Raw genomic sequence first — 25,505 nt, 5'->3', positions numbered from 1 at the left:
TCCTAGCGCTGTCATGCTATGAACACCCCCAAGTGAGCAATATGAGAAGAGGCAAGAAGAAAGGGAGATAGAGTTGGGAGAGAGGATGGTGCTACATTTATCCCAACTTAGGATTCAGAGATGTGATTTAAGACATCATATTGGATATTCATCCAGGTCAACCCTCCAGTGTTTTATTTCATAGGCAACATCTGATTATACTTAAGGCTCTGCCAGGTCAGACTTGCCCAGTTAACCTCCAAGGTCTATGAAATTATCCATATGTCACTGACCCAGCAATGCTGGGGTATGTTGTTACAGAGAGGTGAATACCCAGGTCTGAGTGATACTCCCTTGATTCCAAGGAGCACAACTTTAACTGGAAATTTCTAGCTGAGCTCCTGCTCTATGTAGAGACATGGATGAGATAGGAGCTTCCATAGGCAGTGTAGGGAGCCACAGGCCTTTACTAGGTAGCAAGTGATAAGATCAAAAGCATGTAGATACGAAGCATGGTGGTGTGGATTTCAGGATGAAAATAATTTGGAAGAACATAAACACAAATGTTGGCAAATAATCATTTCTGAGTGCTCATAAATGAAGACTCTGGTTATTATACAATGTACATGTATTTATTTGGTAATAATAACAACAAAAAACCCATGGGTTTTGTTTGTTTTGAAGAAGGATACAGAAAAAAAAACAAAAAACAAAAAACAAACAAAAAAAGGGAGCACAAGCCATTTGAGTGGACTAAAAAAAAAAAAAAAAATGGACTCAAGTCTTTGTATTGGCATAAAGGCAAGCACATTATTAGATACCAGCAGGTTAAACCAACATACATGTATTAGCTCAATGTAGGTGACTCAGGAGCCCAAGTCTGCCCTGGGGGGTTCTCCCCAGAACAAAACGTTACAGCCAGATCATTTTCTAATCACTATCTTGTTCCCTGCCCACCTTTGTTGGAAAAATGAGATTTTTGCAAACATTCCTGCTGGATGTTTCTAGAAATACTCTTAGCTACTACTATTCACAATAGTCCTTTATTTTGCCATTACTCAGAGTCCTATCATACATAACAGACAAAGCCAGGAGTATCTGTCTTTCCATCCTTTATCTCCTCTCGCTCTTTTTGAACTGGCCTATTAAATAACATACCATTGCCTTTTCCATACAGATCAACCTGATTAAAATAATAAATTGCACATCTTTTCAAATGTTACTCAGATGTGAGGGGAAGTTACTAAACAAGATATATACACCAAAGTGGGTGTGTATCATGGGACCATTTTAGAATTCCTTCTGCAAGCAACTTTCAGGAGGTGTTTGTCCTGAGCTCCTCACCTCTTTCTTTGACTTCTTAGCACTTACTTTTGCCACTGGCCAAGAATCTTTCTTCTTCTTTGAAACTGAGTGTGGCCTGGAGATCAAGTGTGCTGGAGAGTACCCAGGGGAGAGTTCTGGAGGCCATGTGTGCTAGAGACTACCCAGGAAAGAGTTTTGGAGGCCAAAAGACCACCTGGGAAGTGTTCTGGAGATCAAGTGTGCTAGTGATCACCAAGGGGAGATTTCTGGAGGCCAAGAGACCACCCAGGGGAGAGTTCTGGAGATCAAGTGGGTTAGTGACTGCCCAGAGGAGAGTTCTGGAGGCCACACATACTAGAGACTACCCAGAGAGAGTTCTGGCTCTTTTTTAGTAGACAGGAATCTAGGAGAATGCTATCATTGTCCTCTGGTTTCCTCGTGCATAAACAAGATTAATGGTAACAAAGGCTTGTCAGATGACATGAATACTGAAATATTTACTTACCTAATGACTATGGAATTATTACTTCAAAAGTGTTCAATTGTCTATTATTCATATATTATGCATAGATATTTTGGGCAAGGCATTATTTCTCCTGCTGGAAATTCAGAGAAATTAAGGAATTTGTTGGAGTTCACATAGCTATGAACAAGGCTGCTCTAAATCTCTAAATTTGGGCTGAGGAAATTGCCCCCAAGCATGAGGATCTGAGTTCGATCCCCAGAACCCACATGAGAGAAGGAGAGAGCTGACTCCCACAAGTTGTCTTCTGACCTCCAAATATGAACTATAACATTGCATACTCACTTACCCAACAAGTGAATAAGAAAATGCATAAATTAATAAACATTAAACTCTAAATCCAGGTATTTGGGATTTAAGGAATATTCATTCATGGATCCATGGGCTGAAGCTAGAGAACTTAAGTCCAGGAAATATGAATGTCAATAGTCGGTTTGAAGACATAATGGGTTACCTAGGAGAATACTGAATTATCAACTAGTTGAATATTCAAGAGGCAGCAGAGTATAACAGAGTAGAAGAAGGCTGGGCAACAAGAGGATTTGTTTAGTTAATAAACATTTGCAACTCCAACACCAAGTATTGTACTATTTGCTGGCGATATATTAATAAGCAAACACATAGAACTTGGTTTGCTTATTTCCCCAGGGTTTCTTGAGAACTGAATAAAACACCATATTGTTAAGTGCCTAGCAGTTCCTGGACCAAATAAAGGACTCCCAAAGGGAGGCCACACTGTGTGGCTGGGATGTGATAGATAGAATTTTCACATTAGATTGACAACTAGATAAGATTCATCATCCAATCAACAAACAAGTGCATTCTTTCTACCTTTTACCTAGGCAGGCACAATGCTAAGTACCACAAGGTTTCAGTCAAGAGGAAGACTCACCCTTGTACTGACCCTGAGAGGAACATTCCAAATGAATAAAAATATTGTACAGAAATAAATCAGAACAGTGCAGTTTTATCAGCAAAATTTTATGAACTGGAACCTAAAGTTTTTTTAATGATGTATGGACACTTTTTCTTCTTTCCTGTTCTGGGGTCTCCCTATGTAGCTCCTGCTGGCTTTGAACTAGTGATTCTCTTGCCTCAAACTCACAAGTGCTGGATTTTAGGCATGTGACAACATGCCTAGCTGCATTGACAGTATTTTAATTATAGTCTCATAATCCAAGGAAAAGGGTTACTTGGTAACAACTTCATCTGTTGTGTTTAATCCTTCTATGTGCTAGCCAATAAAACAGACTTGTTTCCCACTCCTTATTTAACTGGAGAAATGATTTCTATAAGTTGGTTGCATTAACTCTATTATACACATAGAACAAGACATAAATGCACATTTAACTATCTGATGCTAAGTGTCCTAGAAGCAAAAGTTGAGCTGGAATTCATTTACTGATGGTAGGGTGACAAAGAAAAATGACCATAATGAGAGGAGCAGAAAAGTATGGGAAGAAACAAACAAGCACATTATTTTAGAAGTCTGGATATAGGCTGATTTCAGGAGGAAATATGGCAGCATTGTACTACGAAGTCAACTGTGCAGAGGCAAAGAAGCTGAGCAGTTCCCCTCACCACCCAGTCCCCCTACCTGCTTACCACATCAGTCAAACGTTAGTGACTTGCTCCCAGCAAGAAGGGGGTGCAGCCATCTCTAGGGGACATGACTTTTGCTAAGATAAAACTTCAGGAACACATTTTTGTATATCTGTTAGTAGTCTGCCTTTATGGGAGATGGAAGATGGAGAAGCTTTGGAAAATAGGATCTGCCTGGGCCACTAACAGCAATGCCTATAGTCACATAGCTAGGCAGTGGGTGAATGAACAAAGGCAGTGAGGTTTTGCTGACTACTTTAAAATCAGTTCCTGTCTGTCTCCTAAATCCCTAAACCCTGTTCACAGTGAAGCCATATATGTGCACCAACTTGATGGTCTTGGCAGTTCATCTCATTGACTTTTCCCCAATACTGAGTGAAGTATCAGCCCATTTTTACCAAAAAAACAAAAGAAATTAAGGCTCTGAGAACTTGAGCTGAAGGCCACATGGCCAAAATTGGATTTACACCCAGGTCTCCTGACTATACTTGCTTTTTCTTTCTTTTTACCTAACTGTAGAATTTGAGGAAAATGGAGCTACCTTGGCACAAGTGTGACCTGAAGATCCAGGGCTACTTCTTATGTGAGTGTACTTCAATCAAGCAACCGAATGAGATGATGGGCTAAGGGTCCTCTGCTTATTCAGTGCTATTGGGGGATACTGGGTCAGCCCTTTATCTCATGCTCAGTGATTTTTTTCTTTTAACTTCTGCCAGTTGCAACACACCTTAGGACATCCTATATGTGTAGTTCTATAGGAGGTGACTTTTCCAGATCCTCCTGTGTCCAACCTCATACCCTATAACCTCTGTGTTAGATGTTGCCTCTTGATAGTGATCTAGGCATTACTTCTTCCCTTTACTCATGATGGGATGGATGGAAATTGACCAAATTCAAGACACTAGAAAAAACATGCAAATGAAGTAAATAACTTTCTCTGTCATTACAGAAAAACCCTTTAATTTCTGATCTTGAGTTTCTTCCTTTGTGAACCAAGGCACTGTTTCCTATCTCTCAGAGTTTATATATAGGTTTGAGTCAATGTATTTAAGATACCAAGCACATAGTGGGTATGTAATAATGATGATTATTCTTATGTAATCAATAAACTTGCACAGGAGTCAAAGACATATGGAGGGCTGTGAGTCTTTCAGCACCTTCGTCTTGAAACCATCTTCCAAGGCTATACTTGACTGATAACATATTTGTGGTTTAATGTGTTTAATCCAAGCTACACACTTGTTAGACAAGACTTTTCCTGTGCTTCTCCTACCTCCTTTCGAGCCCTCATCACCACTTACTGATTCAAGACATGTCCTTATGCAGGATGTTTCCCTTTGGTAACATCAATGGCTTTCATTTTCTGGCTCCAGGGCAATTCCTCCACAAAGCCTTGCTACGAAAGAACAGGGTCTTGGTGACCTTTGAATTAAGTGGCTTTGGTCATAGCTCTAGTGCAACCTTGAGGTAATATTCCTTTTTTTCTTCTAAAAAATTAAAGCAAAGGATTGGCAATGAGGAAACTTCATACCTCATTTTCATTCTTCATTCATCCTCTTAATATGGGCTAGTTGATTCCTTCTGGGGATGTGGCTGAATTAATGCCAAACTATGGAACATATTGTCCTGTCCAGCCTGTACACAACTCAAGGCCACTTCGCTTGCCTTCTTAGTACTTCTTTCCTCTTATTAATACCCTTTACAGTTCATGACTATTATTTCCTATAGCTTTTCATTTTATATTCTTGAAGAATTAACACCACACTTGCTACATAATAGGAACTCAAGAAAAAGGTCATTCTAATGAATATAATGACCTTTGTCTCCTCATCTCTAAGCAACAGACATCTCGGGCACTGGCCTCTTCTACCCTCCATGTGTCTTCTGCTGAGGGTAGAAAAAGCAAGGCAGCTTGAGTTCAGAGGCCTCTCATGGTTTTTCCTTAACTAATCAATTGCCAGGCTTTTAACTGATAGTCACATAATATTAAGAGGATTTGAACACTGCCTAATTCCTGGAGGAAGGAAAATCAGTGCTATTCTTACTCTGGAATAACAAACGAGGTGTGAGTTCAACCCCAGAGGTGGTGCTTGGCTCAGCAACTTTCAGCTTCTCTAGAACTCTCAGATGGCTGTGACCTGGCTGGGGTAGGAACCTACACCTCCATTTAGGAAACGGCCTTTGTTAACAGGATTGGCATTCAGCATAGTTAGAAAGAACCAAATACCGTTTGACTCTGGCCTCACTGCATTTTGACAAGAATGGCCATGGGTCCATTGCAGCATTCTCTGAAAGTAACAGGGCTTGGATGAGTAGAAATACCTGGCACAAAATAGGAAGTGATGGTTTTTTGCTCCTTGGAATGTGTTGATGACCGGCTGGAGTTTTATAGATTAAAAAAAAAAGGAATGAATATATGCTCTCATTGGAACTCCTGGCATCTTCCTTGATGGTTTGCAGGAATATGATCCCCCAAATCAATACTCTGTCCCCCCAGTAAAGCAATTAATTGAATGTATATCTGCTAATCACATATATTGTGTTACCCCATGCCATTAGTTATACAAGTTCTAACAGCTTAAGCTTACCCTTGGTGCCAGTTCTGACTTTCCTCATTCCTAACCAGCACCGCTGGCTGAAAGAGACCAGGCTCCAACTATATCATCTCCACCTGGGCATCTTCTTGGGCACCAGGAATTCCCACTAGAGCTTTCTTTCAGCCACCATATACCTGGTCAGCTTTGGAAAACTGATGTAACCTTTCTGGGTCTTCTCATTCTTTAGGTTAAATGGCATAAAAGACCCACAGATACACTGTTGCAGAGGAAAGCGCCCTGCATATCACAAAGTCTACAGAAATTTGCTATAAATAGTTCTGTTCCTCTTTCTGAGGAGACAGTGGTTGAATGACAATCCTATTGGGTTCTACAGAGGAAGGCATCCTCTTTGCTGTCAGGGCCTCGCCAGGAATGGGGTGTGGGCCAGAGTAAGGTTGGTCAGGCAGGGACTGCCAAAACAACCAAGGTGATTCATTTCCCTAAGAAGACTGCTGAGAAAAATTGTGTTTCCCCTTTGCTCTTCCTCTAGCTCAAACACAGCTCTTAGGGCGGAAGACTTTCGGCACCAGGAAAGACATGTCAGGTCAAGTCAGGAAAACATTGCCTCTGAGTTTGAATGATTTCTTTAGAGTCCAGATAAAGCAGGGTTGAGGGAAATAAATGGGGAACAGATTACTCATGCATTGGCTACCACTGGGCTCTAAGCCTGATAGTGTGACCTTCAGCAAGTCCTTCGTGCTTAGGGGCCTATTCTCTGTTCTCTGAACTTGTCAGAGTAACCCCTTCATCTTGAGTTTTCTTGGAGGAAGTTTCAGAGAGTTCTCAAAGAGAAGACACTCAATAACATCTATTTGTGTTTCATTTCTTCCTAACAAACTGTCAGGAAATGGTTTTGTACTGCTGTCTTCTACTACTGTAATGACATGATACTTTCTTATGGAAATGGTCTAGTCTGTTTAATTGTAAAAGGCTGAGTGACAGGTATGCATGACAATCCAGGAGCTTAGAACTGACTTTTGTGACCAGTCTCGGCTAAGTGACTGTTCTAGGGAGAAGTGAAACTCCCATTTAAGTGTATAGGTGCACACACAAGTTTTGTGTTGTGACTTTTTCATATCTTAACTCAACCCTTGGGAGTTTTAATTTTCTTTCCTATTCAGGACTTCAACGTTGGAACTGATTTTGAAGTGTATATGTTTATATGTCTATGAGTATAAAAGAGAAGATCATAAATGCATATTGATCTTTCAGGAAACAAATTTCAGAGTGAGCAAAGGCTCACTCCTGCTCCTCATGAAAGTTATAGAATGGACAGACACACACAAAGGGATCTTGCATGTTTCCTTCTCTCTGCTAAGGAGTTTTTCAGAGGCCAATTGCTCCAAAAGGCAAAGTTTACAGCCCCAAGATCATTCTGAAATCCAAGGGTGTAATCTTGTTTATTATGGGTTTTGCCCATTGCTGGGATCAGAAGTATATGCAGATATCCTCTGAGACAAAAGTGGATCTTAGGAAACCTCTTGCCAGTTACCATCTGTGTTTCCTTCCTCAGCACCGTCTTCTGCCCTTGAAATTTATATGAGTTAAATCTACATGCAGGTTGGCAAAGATAAAACCTACAGGCAGGCTAACAGGGGTTAAACCCATATGCAGACTATAGGAGTTAAACCCATATGCAGGCTACAGGGGTTAAACCCATATGCTATCTGCTGGGGTTAAACCCATATGCAGGCTTACAGGGGTTAAACACGTATGCAGTCTAACTTAAGAATGGGTACAACTGCCACTTCCAAAAATAATAGAGACTCACCGTGAAGAGGAAATTTAAAGTGCAAGTAAAAACTTAATCTGATGACCACAGGGAGACAGTAAAAATTAAAGAACAAATTAAAAAAGAATAGAAGACCATAGTGCCCATAAAAAATTTTAAGCAGAAAAAGAATATAGATTTGACAAGGAGGGTGCAAACAGAGAGCTATTTGAATTGGAGGCAAGTTAATTATATTTAAAAAAAAAAAAAAGACGTCTCCAGAAAAATCTTTTTTTTTTCAGTGCAATAGTTAAGTTCCTTCATATTATAGAGACATATACACAATGTTAACAACCATGAAAAACAATACAAAACGCCCTCCGTTTAACAAGTAGAAAAATATAACTACTATATATGGCAACTGTGAATCTAATACTGTACAGAAGTCATTTGTGGGTTTTACAAATAAATTATAGCTTAAATGCCTTTTTAAAATTTCTTTCCCTCCCCACCCTCAGATGTACACCAGAAGTTACAACAGGAAAAGTTCCGAGCCTAACTGAAGGCAAATCAGTGCCAGCCGAACGTTCTGCCCACGAGCTCGAAGAATTTCTTATTTGGCTCATGAAAATATTCGTGTAGTTTATCCAGTAGTTTGGGGTCCACTTGGGGGTGCGCCCGGCCTTTGGACTCATGTAAGCAGCGGTCCTTGCCGCTGTCCCGTAGACAGTAGAAGCCCTTGGTCTTGTTAAAGTAGAAGTTTGAGGCGTTGATCTGTGGTGACAGCTTTAGGAACCTTTCGACCTTCTGGATCTCAGGGAAAGGGTCTCTGATGAGGCGGTCGCCATCCACAATGTGAATGTGACCCAGTGGGAAGAAGCGCAGCCAGTTCAGCATGTGTGCGTGGTACAGGCTGCGGTTGAGAGCCTTGTAGTCCATGTTGAGCCGGCCGTCCCGCACTAGGAGGTCCTCGATGGGTGGATAGGGCTTGCGCTTCTGAAGGTGGTTGTACAACACCTGGGTGTAGTCAGACAGCACTCGCTCTGAAGGGTCCCTCAGGATGAGCAGCAGGCGGATGGCAGGGTTCATGCTGTGGATTCTCTCAGGCACTTTGGGCGAAGTAAAGTAGGCCGGTGTCTTCTCCACTGTGAGCTGGTTCGGAGAGGAGAAGGGCATCTGGGTGAGGTACCAGCCTAGGCCTTGGCTGTAATGCTCCTCCCAGTCAAAGAAATGGACCTCGTTCTCAGCTGCCGCCACGTCTGGGTGCAGGCTGAGCATCTCCAGCAATGCTCGGGTACCACCCTTGCGCACCCCAATGATTATGGTCTGTGGTAGCTGCTGTGTGGAACCATTGGGTGCTGCACCTTCTTGAGTGTCCTCCAGGAGGGTACCCACCTTCCGCAGAAGCTCTTGCTGCCTGGGACCTGGGCCGGTAACAGCTGGATGGGAAAGCACTAGCTGGGGCTGGGCCACCAGCAGCACCACGCCCAGGAGCAGCAAGGTCATGCTGTACACCTTGGGAACTTCACTGGGCCACACGCTCCTGGATCATGAAGTGGCGGCAGGGATGCCTTTTGATTACTGGAACATGAGTGTCTCCAGTTGTCAATTACTAGGAAGGAAAGGAAAAACTATTAACTCCAAGTAAACATGGAAGTAATCAAACAAACATCTATAGTCGTGAGCCCTGCCCTTACCTTTCTCAAACTCTCTCTTTATCCTATAAAATAGGAGTGGCAGACATTTTCTGTAAAGGGCTAGAGAGTAAATATTTTAGGCTTTGTGGAACATACGGTTTCCAAGGCAACTCCAATTCCAACTGCTTTTATAGATCTGAAGAAGCCAGAGACAATAGACAGAGCCGGGGTGTGGCTGTGTTTCAATAAAACTTTGTTTATGGACACAGAAGTGTGAATGCCAAATAATTACCATGTGGTGTTAAGTATTACTCTCCGTTTTAAGATTTATTTCAGTTTTAGGTGTGTGTGTGTGTGTGTGTGTGTGTGTGTGTGTGTGTGTGTGTGTGTGTGTGTGTGTGCAGGTCTTTGAACATGAGTGAAGGTAGCAGCAGAGGCAAGAGGCCTAGGAGTCCCTCCAGGTTGAAGTTACAGGCAGTTAGTTGTGAAGTGAAATTTAGGAAGTGAACTCAGGTCCTTTGCAAAAACATTATGTGCTCTTAACCACAGGACCATCTTCTAAACCTCTTCAATATTAATACTATTCTTGAAATAATCTATATGTCTAACCGGACATATATATGTACCAAAAAGGGCTTTCCCTATTAGCCATAGTTTGCTATTCCTTGGTATAAAAAAAGGACTAGAAACATCCTTCAGACTCCAGAAAGCATCGAAGAAATATCCCTCCTTTCAGCCTTTGGCAGAGGCACCAGGGGGTTCTGTTCCAATGGGGTAGATAAGCCTATGTGGAGGTATGAATGAATGAATGCTTCACTCAGCATCAGACTCTGGCTGCTGCCTCATCATGGGAACTATGCTTTGCAGCTTTGGGTTTAACCAATGGTATACAGGCAGATATAACAATATGCTGAATCCACATTTGAAGCTACACCCTTGCAATAAGAACAGATCTGGTCAGCTACAGGTCTGATGGGAGGAAGGAAATCCACCTTGGCTCATGAGCAAGAACCAAAGGCTATAGTTTAATCACTTGGTTTGGGGATGGTTTGCTGATTTGGCAAAGGTCAATGTGTGTACACTGACTGTGGGCAGTAGGCAGCAGGATGACTGACAGGTTGGGGTTGTTTAGGATTGTATTATATGGAAAGATGTTTACTCATCTGCCTAAACAGTTGCAAAGTCTTCATAACAGAGGACACTGAAGTGTGCCTAATTAGAAAGGAAACATTACCCAGAAGAGCACAAAGCTTTCTTAGGCACAAAGTTTTACTACTTATAAAGTGGCTCATAACTGGCAGAGTTCATTGTCACCACACCGACACAGTGTGACAAAGAAAATCAAGGCTACTGTCATCACCAGTTTATTGATGATGGTCTTATGTAAGGACATAAAAATGTCATAATTCATTTCAAAACCCAGGAACCAAATCAAAAGCTATAAATGAAAACCTTTATGCTTACAAACTTCCTCCCACCACTTGTCTAAACTGTATCACTTGTCAGGATAAAATCCTTCCGAAACTTTAACTGCTATGCTAGATTCAGGGACTCACAGAAGACAAGCCATGGGTACCACTCTGAAGAGTGGACACACACAGACCCATGGCTTTCATTCTCTCACAAAGAAATAGAGGCACCAATTTGTGTTGGTCATCCCCAAATGGTTGGAAAAGTCTCAGCATGGGGATTGTAGAGTTTTTACACTCAGGGAATGTTTTCCTCTTCTTTATATCAAGCTTATCATTTACTTTCTAGAATTCATGGACAAAGGGCAAATCTAGGACTTCCAAAATAGTGGCCATACTAGTTTCCCTCAGACACTAGGTTATGTAGTCTGAAAAACATAGGTTAAAAACATGAGCACCGAACTGGAGGATGGCTCAGCAGTTAAAAGTACTTGCTGCTTTTCCAGAGTGACCCAGTTTCAATTCCAGTATACACATGATGCCTCACTACTGGCTGTAACTCCATTTTCAGGGGATCTGATACCCTCTTCTAAACAACACAGTCATCAGACACACATGTGGTGTACATACATACACGAAGATAAAACACTCATACACATGAAATAAAACTAAAATACAACAACAATAACAAATAATAATAATAATAATAAAAGTAAAAATAAAACAAAGCAAAAATCTTGAGCACTGAACCAGACAGAAGCCTTTAGAGAGAGCCAATCACACAGAAAAATGGCCTTATGGACCATGTAACATTGCAAAACAGAACTTGAGATCATCGAGGAAGCCCTTAGGGGAAAGGTGTTCATGGGAGGTGTGACAGGACTGCTTTCCTCAATGAAAGGATTCAGGAAGCTTTACCCAAATTTCATTTCCTTCTCCACTATTCAAATGGATGAAGCCAATGAGCCATTTATACCTGCCTTTTATACATTTGAGGGTGGAGGACACAGACATTCAGGATGAAAGAATGAAATACAGGTAAAACATAAGTGGAACTAACTAGGGCACATGGGAGTGCCTCGCCTTGTGTGGTGGCACTACTGTCATGTTCTTAGAGTTCTGCCTTTGGACTCTGGACTTGGGAACAACCAATGATTCACAGCACTCATGTGACAAATGTATAGGCTACCACTACCATCTGTATTATCTGTCTGCTCATGCTTTCTCCACTGTAACTTGAAGCAATTTGGTCAGAACAGCATCCACCTGAGACTTCTCCCTAATTGGGAATTACCATCAGACAGCAGAGAAGACACTAAATACAGTTTGTCTGGAGTGCTAAGAGTGGGGAAAGATAGTCCAATTGGTTATACAATACCAGTTGGTCAGCCTTGAAAACAGACATACAAGTAACATTATATAGATTGAAAGGATATACATACATATATATGGTATAGTTATATAGACACATATGTACAAATATATAGAGTACATATATTTATAGCTGCCTATATGCTGTACAAATGCCATGGATGTATCTAAGATATGTGCATGTATATTTATGCATATTATATATGTAAACATAGAATATACATGTTACTACATGAACACCTTTGTGTATATAATATATAGACACACAGTAGCCTTATGTTTTTTGTGCTTTGATAATTCAGACTCCCAGTGATACAACAGAATTACATGGTCTCTTACTCACAGGAAAGAAAAACATCGCCAAGCTCATATGAACCTGCAAACAGTCTCTGGGCCATCCTGACCTTGACAATGGATTTCCAAATAACAAAGAAGAGTCTTTTAGTCTTTGCCTTTCATTTCACACATGAGGAGATTCTGAGATGACTGGGTTATAGCCACAGGGAAACTCTGAGTCTGAAACTTTTGTCCCCTGAGTTCCAGTCTAGTGGTCTGGGTGTTATCATAACCATCTCCCAAGCAGGTGATCATGACATATAACAATGATAGTGATGGGGGGAGGGTTAAAAAGAAAGACCCAATGTAATACACCCAGCTATGACAATCCCTCAGCTCCCAATCCTAGAAGTCAAATATATGTAGAGTACATTTGGCACAATATTAAATCCATTTATTGCTTTTAGGCAGTAGATGAGCAACAAGATCTTTACAGCCTATGGAGCCAGGAGTCTATCTCTAGCTTTGAGATTTGTAAAAGTGACTTTGTCTCTATGCCTCAGTCTGATCAACTGTGAAATAAGTGTGTTTTAGTCTACCCCAAATGATTGTTTTGAAGTGTGAATGAAGATGTGTATACCAGAGAGAAATACCTAACAAAAAATTTAAAGTACAAATGTGGTTTGTTTCTATTAGGTAATTCTCTCTGGTACACACTTATTCATTCACATTTACAACATGATCTTATTCTGGAACAATGACATTATATATACATTGAGAGAAATATGATTTATAAACCAAAAACAAAACAAAACAAAACAAAAAAACAAACCTCAATGTATACACAATGTCATTGTTCCAGAATAAAATCATGTTATAAAATTAATGAGCATTTTCTTTCAGTATTTTGTAGTAAGACTTGATTATTCAGTGTGTGTCTCTCTCTGAGAACAGCACTCCACTCCAGGGCCCTGTGGGCCTAGAGTGACTGAGGAGGGTAAGGACAGAGGGCTGGGAGGCAATAGTATCTCACTTGACACTTTCATATAGAGGTCCCCTCCCCACTCACAGAGAAGATGTTCCTGTGCAAGAAAAGGACAAGGAAGACAAGCCTAAACTTGCAGGTGACATAAATACATTCATATTCTATCTGTTGATAACTTCATTATTCTCCCACAGGAAATAAAATAGGTAACCTTGAACACAGAGGGCTATTTGAAAGCTTGGAGCTGCCAAGGGCAGACAGAAGATTCCACAGCACCCAGACCTGAGGCCAGGAACCCTGGCAAGAACAGTGACAACAGCCCCAGCTGCTGTTGGCACTAAGCTTTGGACTGGCAGCTTCCCACATAGCATGCCTATAGTCTTGACAATGAGCCCTCAAGACAACAAGCATTGATACTGGAAAGCTGGACTCAAAGGTGTCAGAAGTCTGGGAAAGAGTGAGGAGAGCTAGCCCCCAAATGAAATCTGAGCAAATAGACCCAGAGCCTTGCTGTGCTTTTCACCCCTTCACAGTGCCTGAATTAGTGTGGGTACTGGAAATCAAACCTGGGTCCTCAAGAAGAGCAGGAAGTGCTCTTAATCACTGAGACATCTCTCCAGCTCCTTTGTTGGATTCTTAACCAAACCCTGTGTATCTAATAATCTTTGATTTTAAGTCCCATTGTGTAGATATACCTCAAATGGGGGACAAAATTTCTGTGAGGACTCAGACTGTCTAGGCTGACAAAATTAACCCTCTTCTTTTATAGATGGATTACTAGGTCTAAGACGGAAGTCATCCACATCCCTGCTCCTTTAATCAAAGAGACTGTTTCCTATGTGCTGGGTAACAAATTAAGAATCAGAAGGTTGCAGAGATCCAAGGCCCCACTATGACAATACTGAATACCAGGTAAAGGAAACAGAGAGTGTGTAGGCTCCTTTGAATTCAATCCACACTGTGCAGGCTCAGGAGGCTCTTAGTGTGGTACCGGCATGCCTTCAGGCTTCAGTTTCCTCCTTTTGCTGAGCTCAAGACACATTGGTTTCCCAATCCTTCATAGTCCACCATATTCATCTCAGCTTTGGACTTGGCATTCTCAGCTCCCTGTTTCCAGAATGTTGTACCCCAGGCTCTGAAAAGCTGTCTCTTTCTTGCTATTCAGGTTTCTTGCAAATGTCAGTTTTCTCTCAACAGTTTTCACATTATCCCATTTTAAAGTCCCCATCCATTGTTCCGAATCACATCTGCCATCCACCTCTCCACTCAGTCATGCATGCCACTGAGTCTCCTGGCAGTGTCTTAGCTTCCTGAGATGTCAGTTTCAGGGTATGTCATGATTCCTGGCACATTGTAGAGGGCAGGGACCTATTTACTCCATGAACTTGTCAAGTGCAGGGGCCAGTAAGGCTAACGGATATAAGTTACTGAGAACAGATTTTAATTTAACAAAAAGTGAAGTATAACAGACTATGCACTGAAAAGCCTGCCAGAATTCTCCATCTCTTATATTCCAAGAGAGTCAAGAAGAAGCCAGATGTTGAAAGGGGGCCTCACCCAGGAGTCTAGAAAACATCTAAATTAAAAAGGAAGAGAATCTATTAAATAACCCTTCAAAATATTTAAATTTCCTTCATAAGTCCCCTTATTACATAATTCACACTATGACTCAGACTCCAAATGTAATTAACTTTAATTTACCCTCACAGTCCTACCAGTCTGATCGTCAACATATTCACCATCAGAGGAAATAAGCAAAATAGTGCACGAGAGAAACAGTGATGTTCGTGTGCCTCTGTTTTCAAGATATTGTCACAGTCCCTCCACCTAATGTGAGAACACAGCTTGCTCAAGCAAATATGTTCTCTAGAGTAAAGGACTTCGAGATTTAACAAAAGAAATAGAAAGGAAGAGGTGATTTTCTGAGCAACCACTGTGTGCCAGACAGTAGGCACCCAAGCAAAGGTCTCCTCTAAGACCTAGAACAGCACTACCAGAAAGAGTGGTTGTTCTCATTGTATTTCATATTATTAAGCAATGAAAAGGTGGTAGAGAATGACGAGAAAGTAAGGAAGCTCTGGGAATCAGACAGATCCAAATGGGAATTCTTAGAGCTAAGTGATGCTATGTAAGTATATCACCTCTTAAGGACTCAGTGTGTCATCCCTTTTGCTCTCCAGAAAAATATATGGAACCACAGCTGCCAGGGTGGGGTGCTGTGTAAACAGAGTAGGGCCCAGAGACAGCAGCATCAAGATTAACATGAGCAAGAAAACAGTTTGCAGGGAAGGGATGGGAATACTTCTTGGCCTGGCATAGATGGACTAAATGGAACATGTCTGAGAGAAGCCAGATCTTCACAAACATGACAGAGGCAGGTACTATGTAGCAGATTGATAAAGAGTCATGAGCCTCATGTCCCACATCTAATTCTTCGTCCTTGGACACAGGATCTGGAACACTTCAGTAAGTGACCATGAGACTCAGAGCCATGCCTATACAAATTCTATGAAATGGGTCTAAGCCTACAGCTTATGTGGGCAATCAGTATAAAGTCATTACTCATGCTAAATACACAACAGTGAGTGTCTAGCACACAGTAGGTCCTCAATAAACACCAGTGTCCTGCTTTTATCCTCATGGCAGTTATGGAAGCATATTATTAAGGTTAAAGAGCCTCTTCAAGGCCACAGAACTGGGAATCATTAAAACTAAACACCAGGGTCCTTCTCTAAGGCCCTCACTTTTGCCTTCCCCCACATTGGATGGGAAACTTCTCTGCAGACACTACAAGTGCATTCCAGGCAGAGGCAGAAACTCCTGAAAAAGCCAGAGAAAATGGCAGAAGGCATCTGCTCTAATAAACTGTTGTGCAAATCTACTTCTTTCAAGTCTCCCATGGTGATGAGTGATTTAATTTTCTGAAATGTACTGAAACCTGAGTAGAGACAGTTTGGACAACAGAACAGTCATTTTTTTCAATGCAACTAAATTGGGCCTTAGAAAGCATCAGGTTATTTGTTCATCCTGAAGAGTCAAAAATGTCTTTGCTTTCATCTTTGCACAATGATTTAAGAGTCTGTTGCCGTGGTGTCAAATCTCCATCCTTGGCAGGGCATCTTGGAAGGCAAGGAATAGGAAACAGATTCAGTCTGTGCCTGTCAGTCTGTGAAAGGACATGGGTATTTCAAGACCTCCATAAATATTTATTTTCTTGAAATTACCTATACATGACACTCCTCAGCCAACACTGACATTCGCTTTTGTTTAGAGTTATGATAATTGCTGTGTGGTAGGATGGGCTGGGAAGGGTGCAGTGTAGAAAGGACCAACGGGCAGCTCACATAATGTTAATAAATGTTCTTGGGGCACATTTGCTATCTGAAAAAAAAAAACAAGTAAAAGTGGGCCCAAGTTCCCTTCAAAGTGATTCATACTCTTGAAATCCAGTTCCTCCAAGCCTTCAGAGTTCCCTAAAGTCCTCCACAATGTCGAAAGGTTTCAAATACATAAAAGGTTACCTGGGTAGTGAAAACTGCTCTATAGGATTGAGTTGGGGAAGGGGGTATATTGGCAAGGACAGGAAGGTGCCCTTGCAGGATCAGGGAATCCTATCTCCCCACAGGGTAACTAGAAGTCAAGCAACACAGTAGTGTCCTCCCCTCCATGTACAAGATTAGAACCCAAGAACCCTGAGGAGGTATTAGAAGAAGTGAATCCAGCTTCTTCATGCAGCAGTCCAGGCTACCTCATGATTTCAAGAATTACAGCTGTCCAAGTGGGGATCTACATGGCAACTGTTTAGGGTCTTGTTAAAGAGGAAAATGGTCCTCTCTAAGTCCAGGGACAGGTGTGACTTTCTGCATCCTTTTATTCTCAGGGGTGCTGGTCTACTGACCAGCCTGTGGAAAGGGCCTGAAACCTCCATACCCACTACAATACTCACTGCTTTAGCCTGTGGAAGGGCTTTTCTTTGTTTCTCATTTGTTTTTCACTGGATGGACATAGCTTGCTTTTAAGCCCAGGATTAAGAACAATCCTGGTAGCCAACAAAGAGAGGGATCAGTCTGGCCACAGAGGCGGAGCTATTCGAGGAAGAGGATAACAAGAATTTGGAATTAACAGGATTTCCAGTCAAAGCCCAGGTTCCTATCTCAGCTCTGCAATTTAAAACCTGCAGGAAAGCCCTGAAACACTCAAGAGTTTTGACCCTGTATTTTTATTGTAAAGATTAAATAAAATAGTATACACGGGGCACTTAGAACACTGTGCTATTGCATAGTTCATATGGCAACACCTCAAGTCATGGTAGCTAATTTTATCCCTCAAAATGCTGCATGGTAGAAATAGGATCTAGGGATGATAATCGGTCAAATACATTTGTTCATGAGCCAAACTGCTGCACTGACTCAACCAGACAGAAGCTCAAGGAAGAAAGGACAGTGACACACACACAGGATCAGGATCTCTGTTTGAGGACAGCACAGAGCAGGGCCTTGATAAGTGACCCATCCCCTAGACAAAAGTGGAACAGCAGGTACAAGTAGCTGCAGCTCCAGAGAAAGGATGGAGACAGTGTTCCTTCTCAATGTGCTTCATGCGTCGTTGTTGGGCACAGAAGGCAGCAATGACCTAAATAAATCCTTCATTGCACACAGAAACATACTGGCATAGGAAGCACATGGCGGAGCTCTGTGATAGGAAGCCTCTCAAATTACTTCATACCTGAATGGAAATAAGACCCTGCCAGGAGATAGGAGGCTGGAGTTGGGTGCTACAGACTATTATGTTCATGACTGTAGTCCTGCTCAACCTTTCACAGGTGCATTTTTAGCTATAGGGGCCTTTCTGGGTAGGGCAGAGGGGCATCCATCATGCCACATTCATGAGTTCTGTGTATTTTTCCAGAAATGCAAAGATACAAGAGATATGAGAGGCACAAAGGCTATGTACCAACATCTTTAGCTGTCATATTATGGGAACATTTCATAGAAAGAGAAACTGATATAGGCAGAGAGCAAGAACCCCAAAGTCATGCAGAGAGGTGCTTCACAGAGTAGGACAGCACAAGTATCCTGACCCCATACTTATGGACACAAGCTACACTTTGGATCTGTGCTACTAGTGTGTTGGGCAAGGGAGACCAGAACAATTTACAGTTGTAAACAAATATGTGCAAAGCAAAGCAAATTCTTCCTCTTACACAAACTCAGGAGAGGGATTTGTCTCATTTCTTAGGACACTTTAAAGGAATGAACATCTGTGTCTTTTCAACATTTATACTTTGAAGCACTGATGCCCAATACAATTGTATTTGCAAATCAGAGTCATTGAGAAGCGATTTTGGTGAAGTCAATGCAGATGGGGTCCTGATCTGAAAGGTCAGATATCTTTCTAAGGAGACAAAAATAAAATGAGTTCTTTATGTGTCCTACATGCATGAAGATAAGGAAGAAGGAACCTGTCTATGGGCAGGAAGAAAACCATATAAAGAAGTGAGTTTCCCAACATCTTGATCTTGAGTTCTCATCCTCTAGGACTGTGAGCAATGAATGCTTGCCTTTTAAGCACCTATCCCTAGTATCTGCATAGAACAGCTCCACTAGCATGAAGTCCTCAGGGACATAACAGCAGAAATAAGCTCTTAGCTGGAAGCCCTTCTGCTGTGTAAGCATAGGACTGCCTGCTGGATCCAGGCAGGTGACATCATGTATCAAGTTAGTTGATTATTAGGGGCTGTGGCAAGCAAGCTGTGCACATGATCTGTCTAAAGAGGCAGCTGTTGTCCACTCTGGCAGATGTCATTCAAGTACAAGGACTGGAATGATCTGATACTCTGGTTTTTCTGGATTCGGCTATGGATATTAATGTGAGAAATAATAGTTTTTGTTAATGTAATACGTAGATATTTGTTGTAAAATAAGGAGAAGGTGAGAAAAAATGGAGAGCAAACCAAATCTGTAATTTCCGATATCGAGATCTCCCTTTCTCCTGCAGGTGAGCACTCACTGTTCCCCATTGGCTTCTGCAAGGTTTCTGAGCTTGCATAGCATTCTGGAGATACATAAACAATCTACTCATTGTCTTCGAGAGTTCTCTCTAATGTGGAAGACATACATAAAGGAACTAATTGCAAAGTTTCTGAGTGAACATGAAGAAAGACATGTAAATAAGAGGTTTAGATGGTGGAGAATTGAAGAAAATCAGGGTGTACCTAAAAAGAGGCCACAGGAGAGGCGATATCTGGGCACAATCATAGAGGAAACAGAGTTTGCTTTACAGGTCTCTTAACAGGGCATTCATTCTAGAATTTTTGGAACAAGAAATAGGAGTATGTGTGTGTAAAACCTCTAATCTAGCATTTGCTATGGGGCTCACACACTGTTGGTGAGTGTTGACTGAGATGAAGTTTCAGGAGCTTGGAGACTCCATGGTGTAGAAGTCCAATAGGAGAATGAACACGACGTTCTGAGTTTGGATTCCTGCAAGGCAACTTCATTGGATAGATTCCAACTTGGGGGAAATTACTGGAAAGTCTGGAAAATTTCTGCCCAGAGATTTTGTTTACATGTGTGCTTGGTTTATCATGGACATTTAAAAACAAGTATTTAGGTCAGGCATGGTGACATACACTTGCAACCCTCATGCTTATGATGCAAAGGAGAAGGACTGGGCTGCATAATGAGATCCTGTCTCAAAACCAAAATAAAATGAAAACCCAGCATTTTTGTATGCATGCTTCTGCACTGACAGCAGAGCTGCCCTGACACATCCCTGCAAAATGTATGTTGAATATATCCTATCAAACATCCCAGCTGAGTAGCAAGGTGCACCACAGAGCGTTGGTGGTTTCTGTGGTGACCTTACACCTGACTTGGAGGTGCAGCAGAGAGCTGCCCAACATCCCAAAAGAGAGTGGATCCAAACATTGCTGGCTCAAGAACAACTCCAAATTTAAAATTAAAATACAGTTTCTGCTGGATGTAAATCACTTTCTCACCACAGTTGTAAAGTCCTATGTTAATATCACATCTTATCTGTCCTCCTGAGTACCACGAATGAACCAGATACAGAACAATGCCACAGACACAGTCACAAGCTGGGGGAGTCTCTATGTATAAACCACTTGTCATGCAAGTGGACCTGAGTTTGAATCCCTAGAACCCATGCAAAGCTCAGCATGGCAACTTGTATACCAGTGTTCCAATGGTGAGATGGAAGCTGGAGATAAGAGAATCCCTAGATATCAAAGGCCAGCTGATCTGGCATGCACAAGGATGAACAAAAAAACAAGACACCCTGTATCGAACAAGGTGGAAGGTGGGGTTCTACACCTTATATAGTCCTCTGACCTCAAAATGTATGGGTTGGTATGCATACAATGGCACACACACACACACACATACACACACACACACACACACACACGGATCATATAAACACATATCATAGACATAGATTCACATACACTCACATATAGACATACACATATGCATCATAGACACAGCTGGACATACACACAGACATCATATGCAGACATACGCATAGATATACACATATCATATAAATACTTTTCATAGTCATAGATGCACACAGAGATGTCATATACAACATATCATAGATATAGATGTACACACACAGATTTCTTTTAAAGACAAAGCCATGCCCATGAGGAACTCAGGAGGGAAGTTGGAATGGAAATAACCAAAACCTGGCACTATAGCAGGCAGTGATTTCATAGTGACCATATATATTTCTGAATAAATCCATAGCCATTTATGAAACAACATTCTTCAATCTCCTCTATTATAAACACACACACTCATAAACACACAAACCATGATGAATTATACTTTACAAAAACACCCACATTTAAATGCTACTTGAGTTCAACATGTCTTTGATACATTCAACCTTGGTGCTGCAAAATTAATTACTGCCTCAATTTTTCTGACTCCAACTTCAATTTATCCATAATGAACCTACTGTAAACAAGGGACACCTATTTTGTTTTCCTGCTCATCTAAAATCCATGTCATCTATCTATATATTGCTGCCCCTGACATAACTCTTTTGAAGTTCTCTTATTATTTCTTACTATAATTTCAATATCTTCAGATCAAATATGATGACATTCATCAAGAAACATCATTATGAGCCTCATCTTTCATTCTATCAGAATGTGAATACAAAATGATTGACTTACACTCTGTACCTTTAAAATAATATTTGTTTTTACTTAGATAAAGCATTTGAAACACTTTGGCAACAACAGGAAAATTTCTACAATCAGCTAGATGAATTCTGGCACTCACAATGGGGAAGTTTGGAGAGCTAAGAGTTTAGCTTTGAATCCCAGCTATACAGATTTTCCCCTGTGTAACCCAGATCAAATCCTGTGATCTGTGTGCCTCATTTTCTTATCTGAGATGTGAAGATTGCAACAGTACTAACTTTGTGTGATTGTCATGAGAACCAAAGGAAGTGTTAGTACAGAAGAGGCTAAAGAGAGGGCCTGGCAGAGAGAAAATCCTCATGAAATGTCAGCCATTGTCACTCCGTGACTTCTGTCCTCCACTGTAGCTGATAAAGGCTCTATTCAGGTAGTCTAAGTAACTAACCTAGATAATCTCAGCCACATACAACAGGTCTCCACAAAAGCTCCCTTGCTTGAAAGGGCCATTGCATGGGAATGGATCCCTGTTAAGCTACTGTCAGGAGCTGGGATCCAGTCCAGCATTGTGTTCTGACTTCTTTATGACCTTGTCTAAGATTTGGAGACATTGTAGACCTCATTTGAGCAGGGAAATAATTAGGACACAGGTTCTAACTATTTAACACACACCTAAAAAGATAAATACTTAGAAAATTAAGACATACTCATATGTCTTAGTAATTACCAAATTCCAAACAGGATGATTCCTGTTGAGTTAGTCATGAAGCCTTATCACTTAACCCACCATCAGCCTGACAGACACAGGTTAAATGTAACAACACTTAGCAAATTTCTGAGCTGCTAAGGTGTTCTTGATGAGGAGAAGAAGGGGAATAACACCGTTTTTAGTAGGCAAATCTACTGTCTTCAGATCACAGCTAACACTTATTTAATGAATATTAATGAAACAAACATCTGGTAGTAGATAGATCAAGTAGACTAAAGAACAGTCTATAAGAAATGCTTAGTGATTGCAAGAATAAAGTAAGATACCATGCCGTAGTATGATACTGACAGTGGACAGGCTGTGATTTGACTGTTCCTCCCCAGGAGCCCACTGTGCCAGAAAACTGTGGACAGTGAAACAACAGCTTCAACAATAGAGGCAAAAGACGATAGTTGATAAGAATTTAGCAACTGAAAGAAGTTTGCGGGTATGCCTCTTGGAGAAGACAGTGGAGACCACTTGGGAGTCTAATGAGACTAAGAACAAAGGTCAGCACATTTGAGTGATGTCCAGACGACAGCACAGAGGTGGGGAAATGTATAACTAGAGTGATGAGCTTGAGATACCTCGAGTTTAAGTCCTGGCTCAGGTCTGTCTCCCTGGGGGTTCTACTTCTCCTTCAGGGCCTCAGTTTTCCATCTAGGAAGTGAGAAAGGGCACCCTGATGTCCTAGTTGGGTGGATATAAGAACTACATGAACTATTATAAGCATCATGCTAACTTTCCTGATACAAGGTAGATTTTCAATAAACAGGAACTCTGTGATATATAATCTTTTATAAGCTGGTGACACTTGAGAAAGAAAATCAAAGGATAATAATGATAATAATTTGGGGTTTAAAGAACTATTTTTTTTGTCTCCTTAGATTATTTTCCTAAGTATAGCAGGGAATTGAAACACTCTACACTTTGGCAGAAAGAAAGTTTTTTTTTCTTCTCAAAATATAAAAATGTTGCATACTTTTAGTTACAAAGGAAACAGTAACAGACAAAAAGCAAACTACAGAACACAACTGTTTCTTAGCCTGGTATTTATGAAGGACAGCTATTAGAAGACAATTAGTCATTATGGGAAAATCTTAAAAGCTACCCAGGTAAGGAAAGAAAGTAGGTGATGATAATCTCACACAGTGGTTTGCCTGAGCCAGCCAGACCCAACCCTAGGAGGCCATACAACCAGATTCCCTAGCCTGGTGTCAACCCAGGACCCTGCCATAGCTTCCTTTGAAATGTGTGTGATGAATTTGAGACTAAGGACTGGGATCAGAATGAGTATGTTCAACCTGCAAGACTGAAAAAGCAGTGGTGTTCTGGGATGAGAAACCTTTGAGCCCTGGGAGATCTGCTTCACAGAAATGCTCTGGTGTGTGAGTCCAGCCAAAGAGAGGACAGAGAGAAATGACCTTGACCACACAATGAACATCTGCACAGGCTGTGTCAAGTTGCTTAGGAGACAAAGGGCAGCTGTGCATCTGAACTCAGGAAGTCTAAACTAACACATGTGCTTGCTCTCAAAGATGGTGTTTCTATTTATAATAAATGAGCTTTGAATTTATAATAGTACTTTCACTTCCCAACTGCAAGGACCACATCCCTCTCTTGAACGTTGTTCAACAAATCCATCTACATACATTTCATTCTCTATTGCATTGTTGTACCTGGACTCAGCGCAAGGCATCAAGAAGCATGCAGAATTGTTTGTCCTGTTGTCTGGGACCCAAGTCCTCAGAGATACAGCCAAGTCAACAGTGGTCATAACCATGTCACCTGGACGAGCAGTACTCTCTCAGCACAGGAGAAGTATCCATACTTATTAAAGGTGCTTAAGCTTGAGAGGAGTGCCTACTTCTTAGCATCTCCTCCATGAATTGCTTGTCTCATGCAAGTTGGTGGCAGGCTTCTGCACACTCAAGTCTTTCAGAGACCCTAAAAGAGAGCAGTCACTGTTTCAAGCAGAACATGTCACCAGTCTGAAGAGAATGCAAACACACCCCAATGCAACAAACACAAAATGGCTCCTACATTTACAGGACAGGGGATCTATCGATTGTCCTCCTAAAACTGAGATCTGTGCAGTTCTCCATACAGGAAATAATTTGCCAAGGGATACAGATGCCATCAGAAGAAAATCCATACAGAACATAAAGAATGACCCAGTGTGAACCTGATGAGGAAAAGAAGGCATAGAATCTCCACACGGGAAGCAGTGTACACACACCAAATGTGGGGATACTCACATCACTGAAATCACAGGGTCTCATCATCAGATTCCAGAGAGTAGAGTGGTGAAGGACTTCAGTAGGCACACCAGCTGCCCAACTTGGAAGTTCATTAATACTTCCACTTTTTGAAAGCAAAACATAATAAGAAGAGAAAGCTTTTATACATCTACTATATGCACTATATGCTCCAACTAATTAAACGAACTGTTATTAAATCACCATTAAATGCATCATTGCACTTAATCTTGAAGACTTAAAAGGAGGGTGGCAGGGTCTCTAGTGTTTTCATTCAACAGTCTGCTGGGCTTGGGGGTGGGAGGCTCTACACAAATTCTCCGAACTCTATAACTTCATCTCTTGAAATAGATTTAATGTTAAATAAATGAGCAAAGAGAACTGTATAACTAAAATTATGAGTGAATACCTAAGGAAGAGCGAAAATGATTTACTGGCCCAAGGTGACCTCTGCTCTAAAACCTTATGTTGTGGGATGAGATTGCATCTATGTCTAAGAGTCTCACACAACAGTTCCTGGAGTTCTCCATTGCAGTCAGGAGACATGGAGTCAGGGTTCCTTTATCCCTGAGCTTTGCAAAGATTACTCAGGACACAGGGAGAGATGTCGCAGACCGCAAACAGCTGCAAGTGTTATGGAGCCAGAGGAGGAAAAGAGAGGAAAGCAGGAAGGTAAGAGACCTGTATTTCAGCTGAACATAGCAATAAAAAAAAACCAAAAAACAAAAACAACAACAACAACAAAAAAACGTTATGAGCCTCAGCCTGATCAATCACCGGCTGCCGTGGACAAACAGAGCTGTAATAGTTGCTCAAAGTAAGAGAGATCGATTCAGGGTTGCCATAGTCAATTAATTTTCTGCTCTCATTGTTTCAAATGTTTCTGTGCCTCAGTTTACACACACACACACACACACACACACACACACAC

General features: G+C 41.3%; 1 protein-coding gene across 2 annotated transcripts in view; it reads right to left on the bottom strand.

Annotated features, from left to right (window-relative positions):
• Positions 1 to 728: 728 nt before the first annotated feature.
• Positions 729 to 25,505, bottom strand: part of Hs3st1 (heparan sulfate-glucosamine 3-sulfotransferase 1) — a 37,386-nt gene continuing 12,609 nt past the window's right edge. For both annotated transcript variants that reach the window (XM_036200751.1, XM_036200752.1), the window contains exon 2: positions 729 to 9,329. In XM_036200751.1, coding sequence (XP_036056644.1) covers positions 8,288 to 9,223 — 936 coding nt within the window. In that variant the 5' untranslated portion in view covers positions 9,224 to 9,329 and the 3' untranslated portion in view covers positions 729 to 8,287. The remainder of the gene's footprint in view (positions 9,330 to 25,505) is intronic.

Source organism: Onychomys torridus, chromosome 10 (genome assembly GCF_903995425.1).
Source record: "Onychomys torridus chromosome 10, mOncTor1.1, whole genome shotgun sequence".
NCBI lineage: Eukaryota > Metazoa > Chordata > Mammalia > Rodentia > Cricetidae > Onychomys > Onychomys torridus.
Note: the sequence above shows the minus strand (reverse complement) of the source record. Positions and strands in the feature narration are given on the sequence as shown.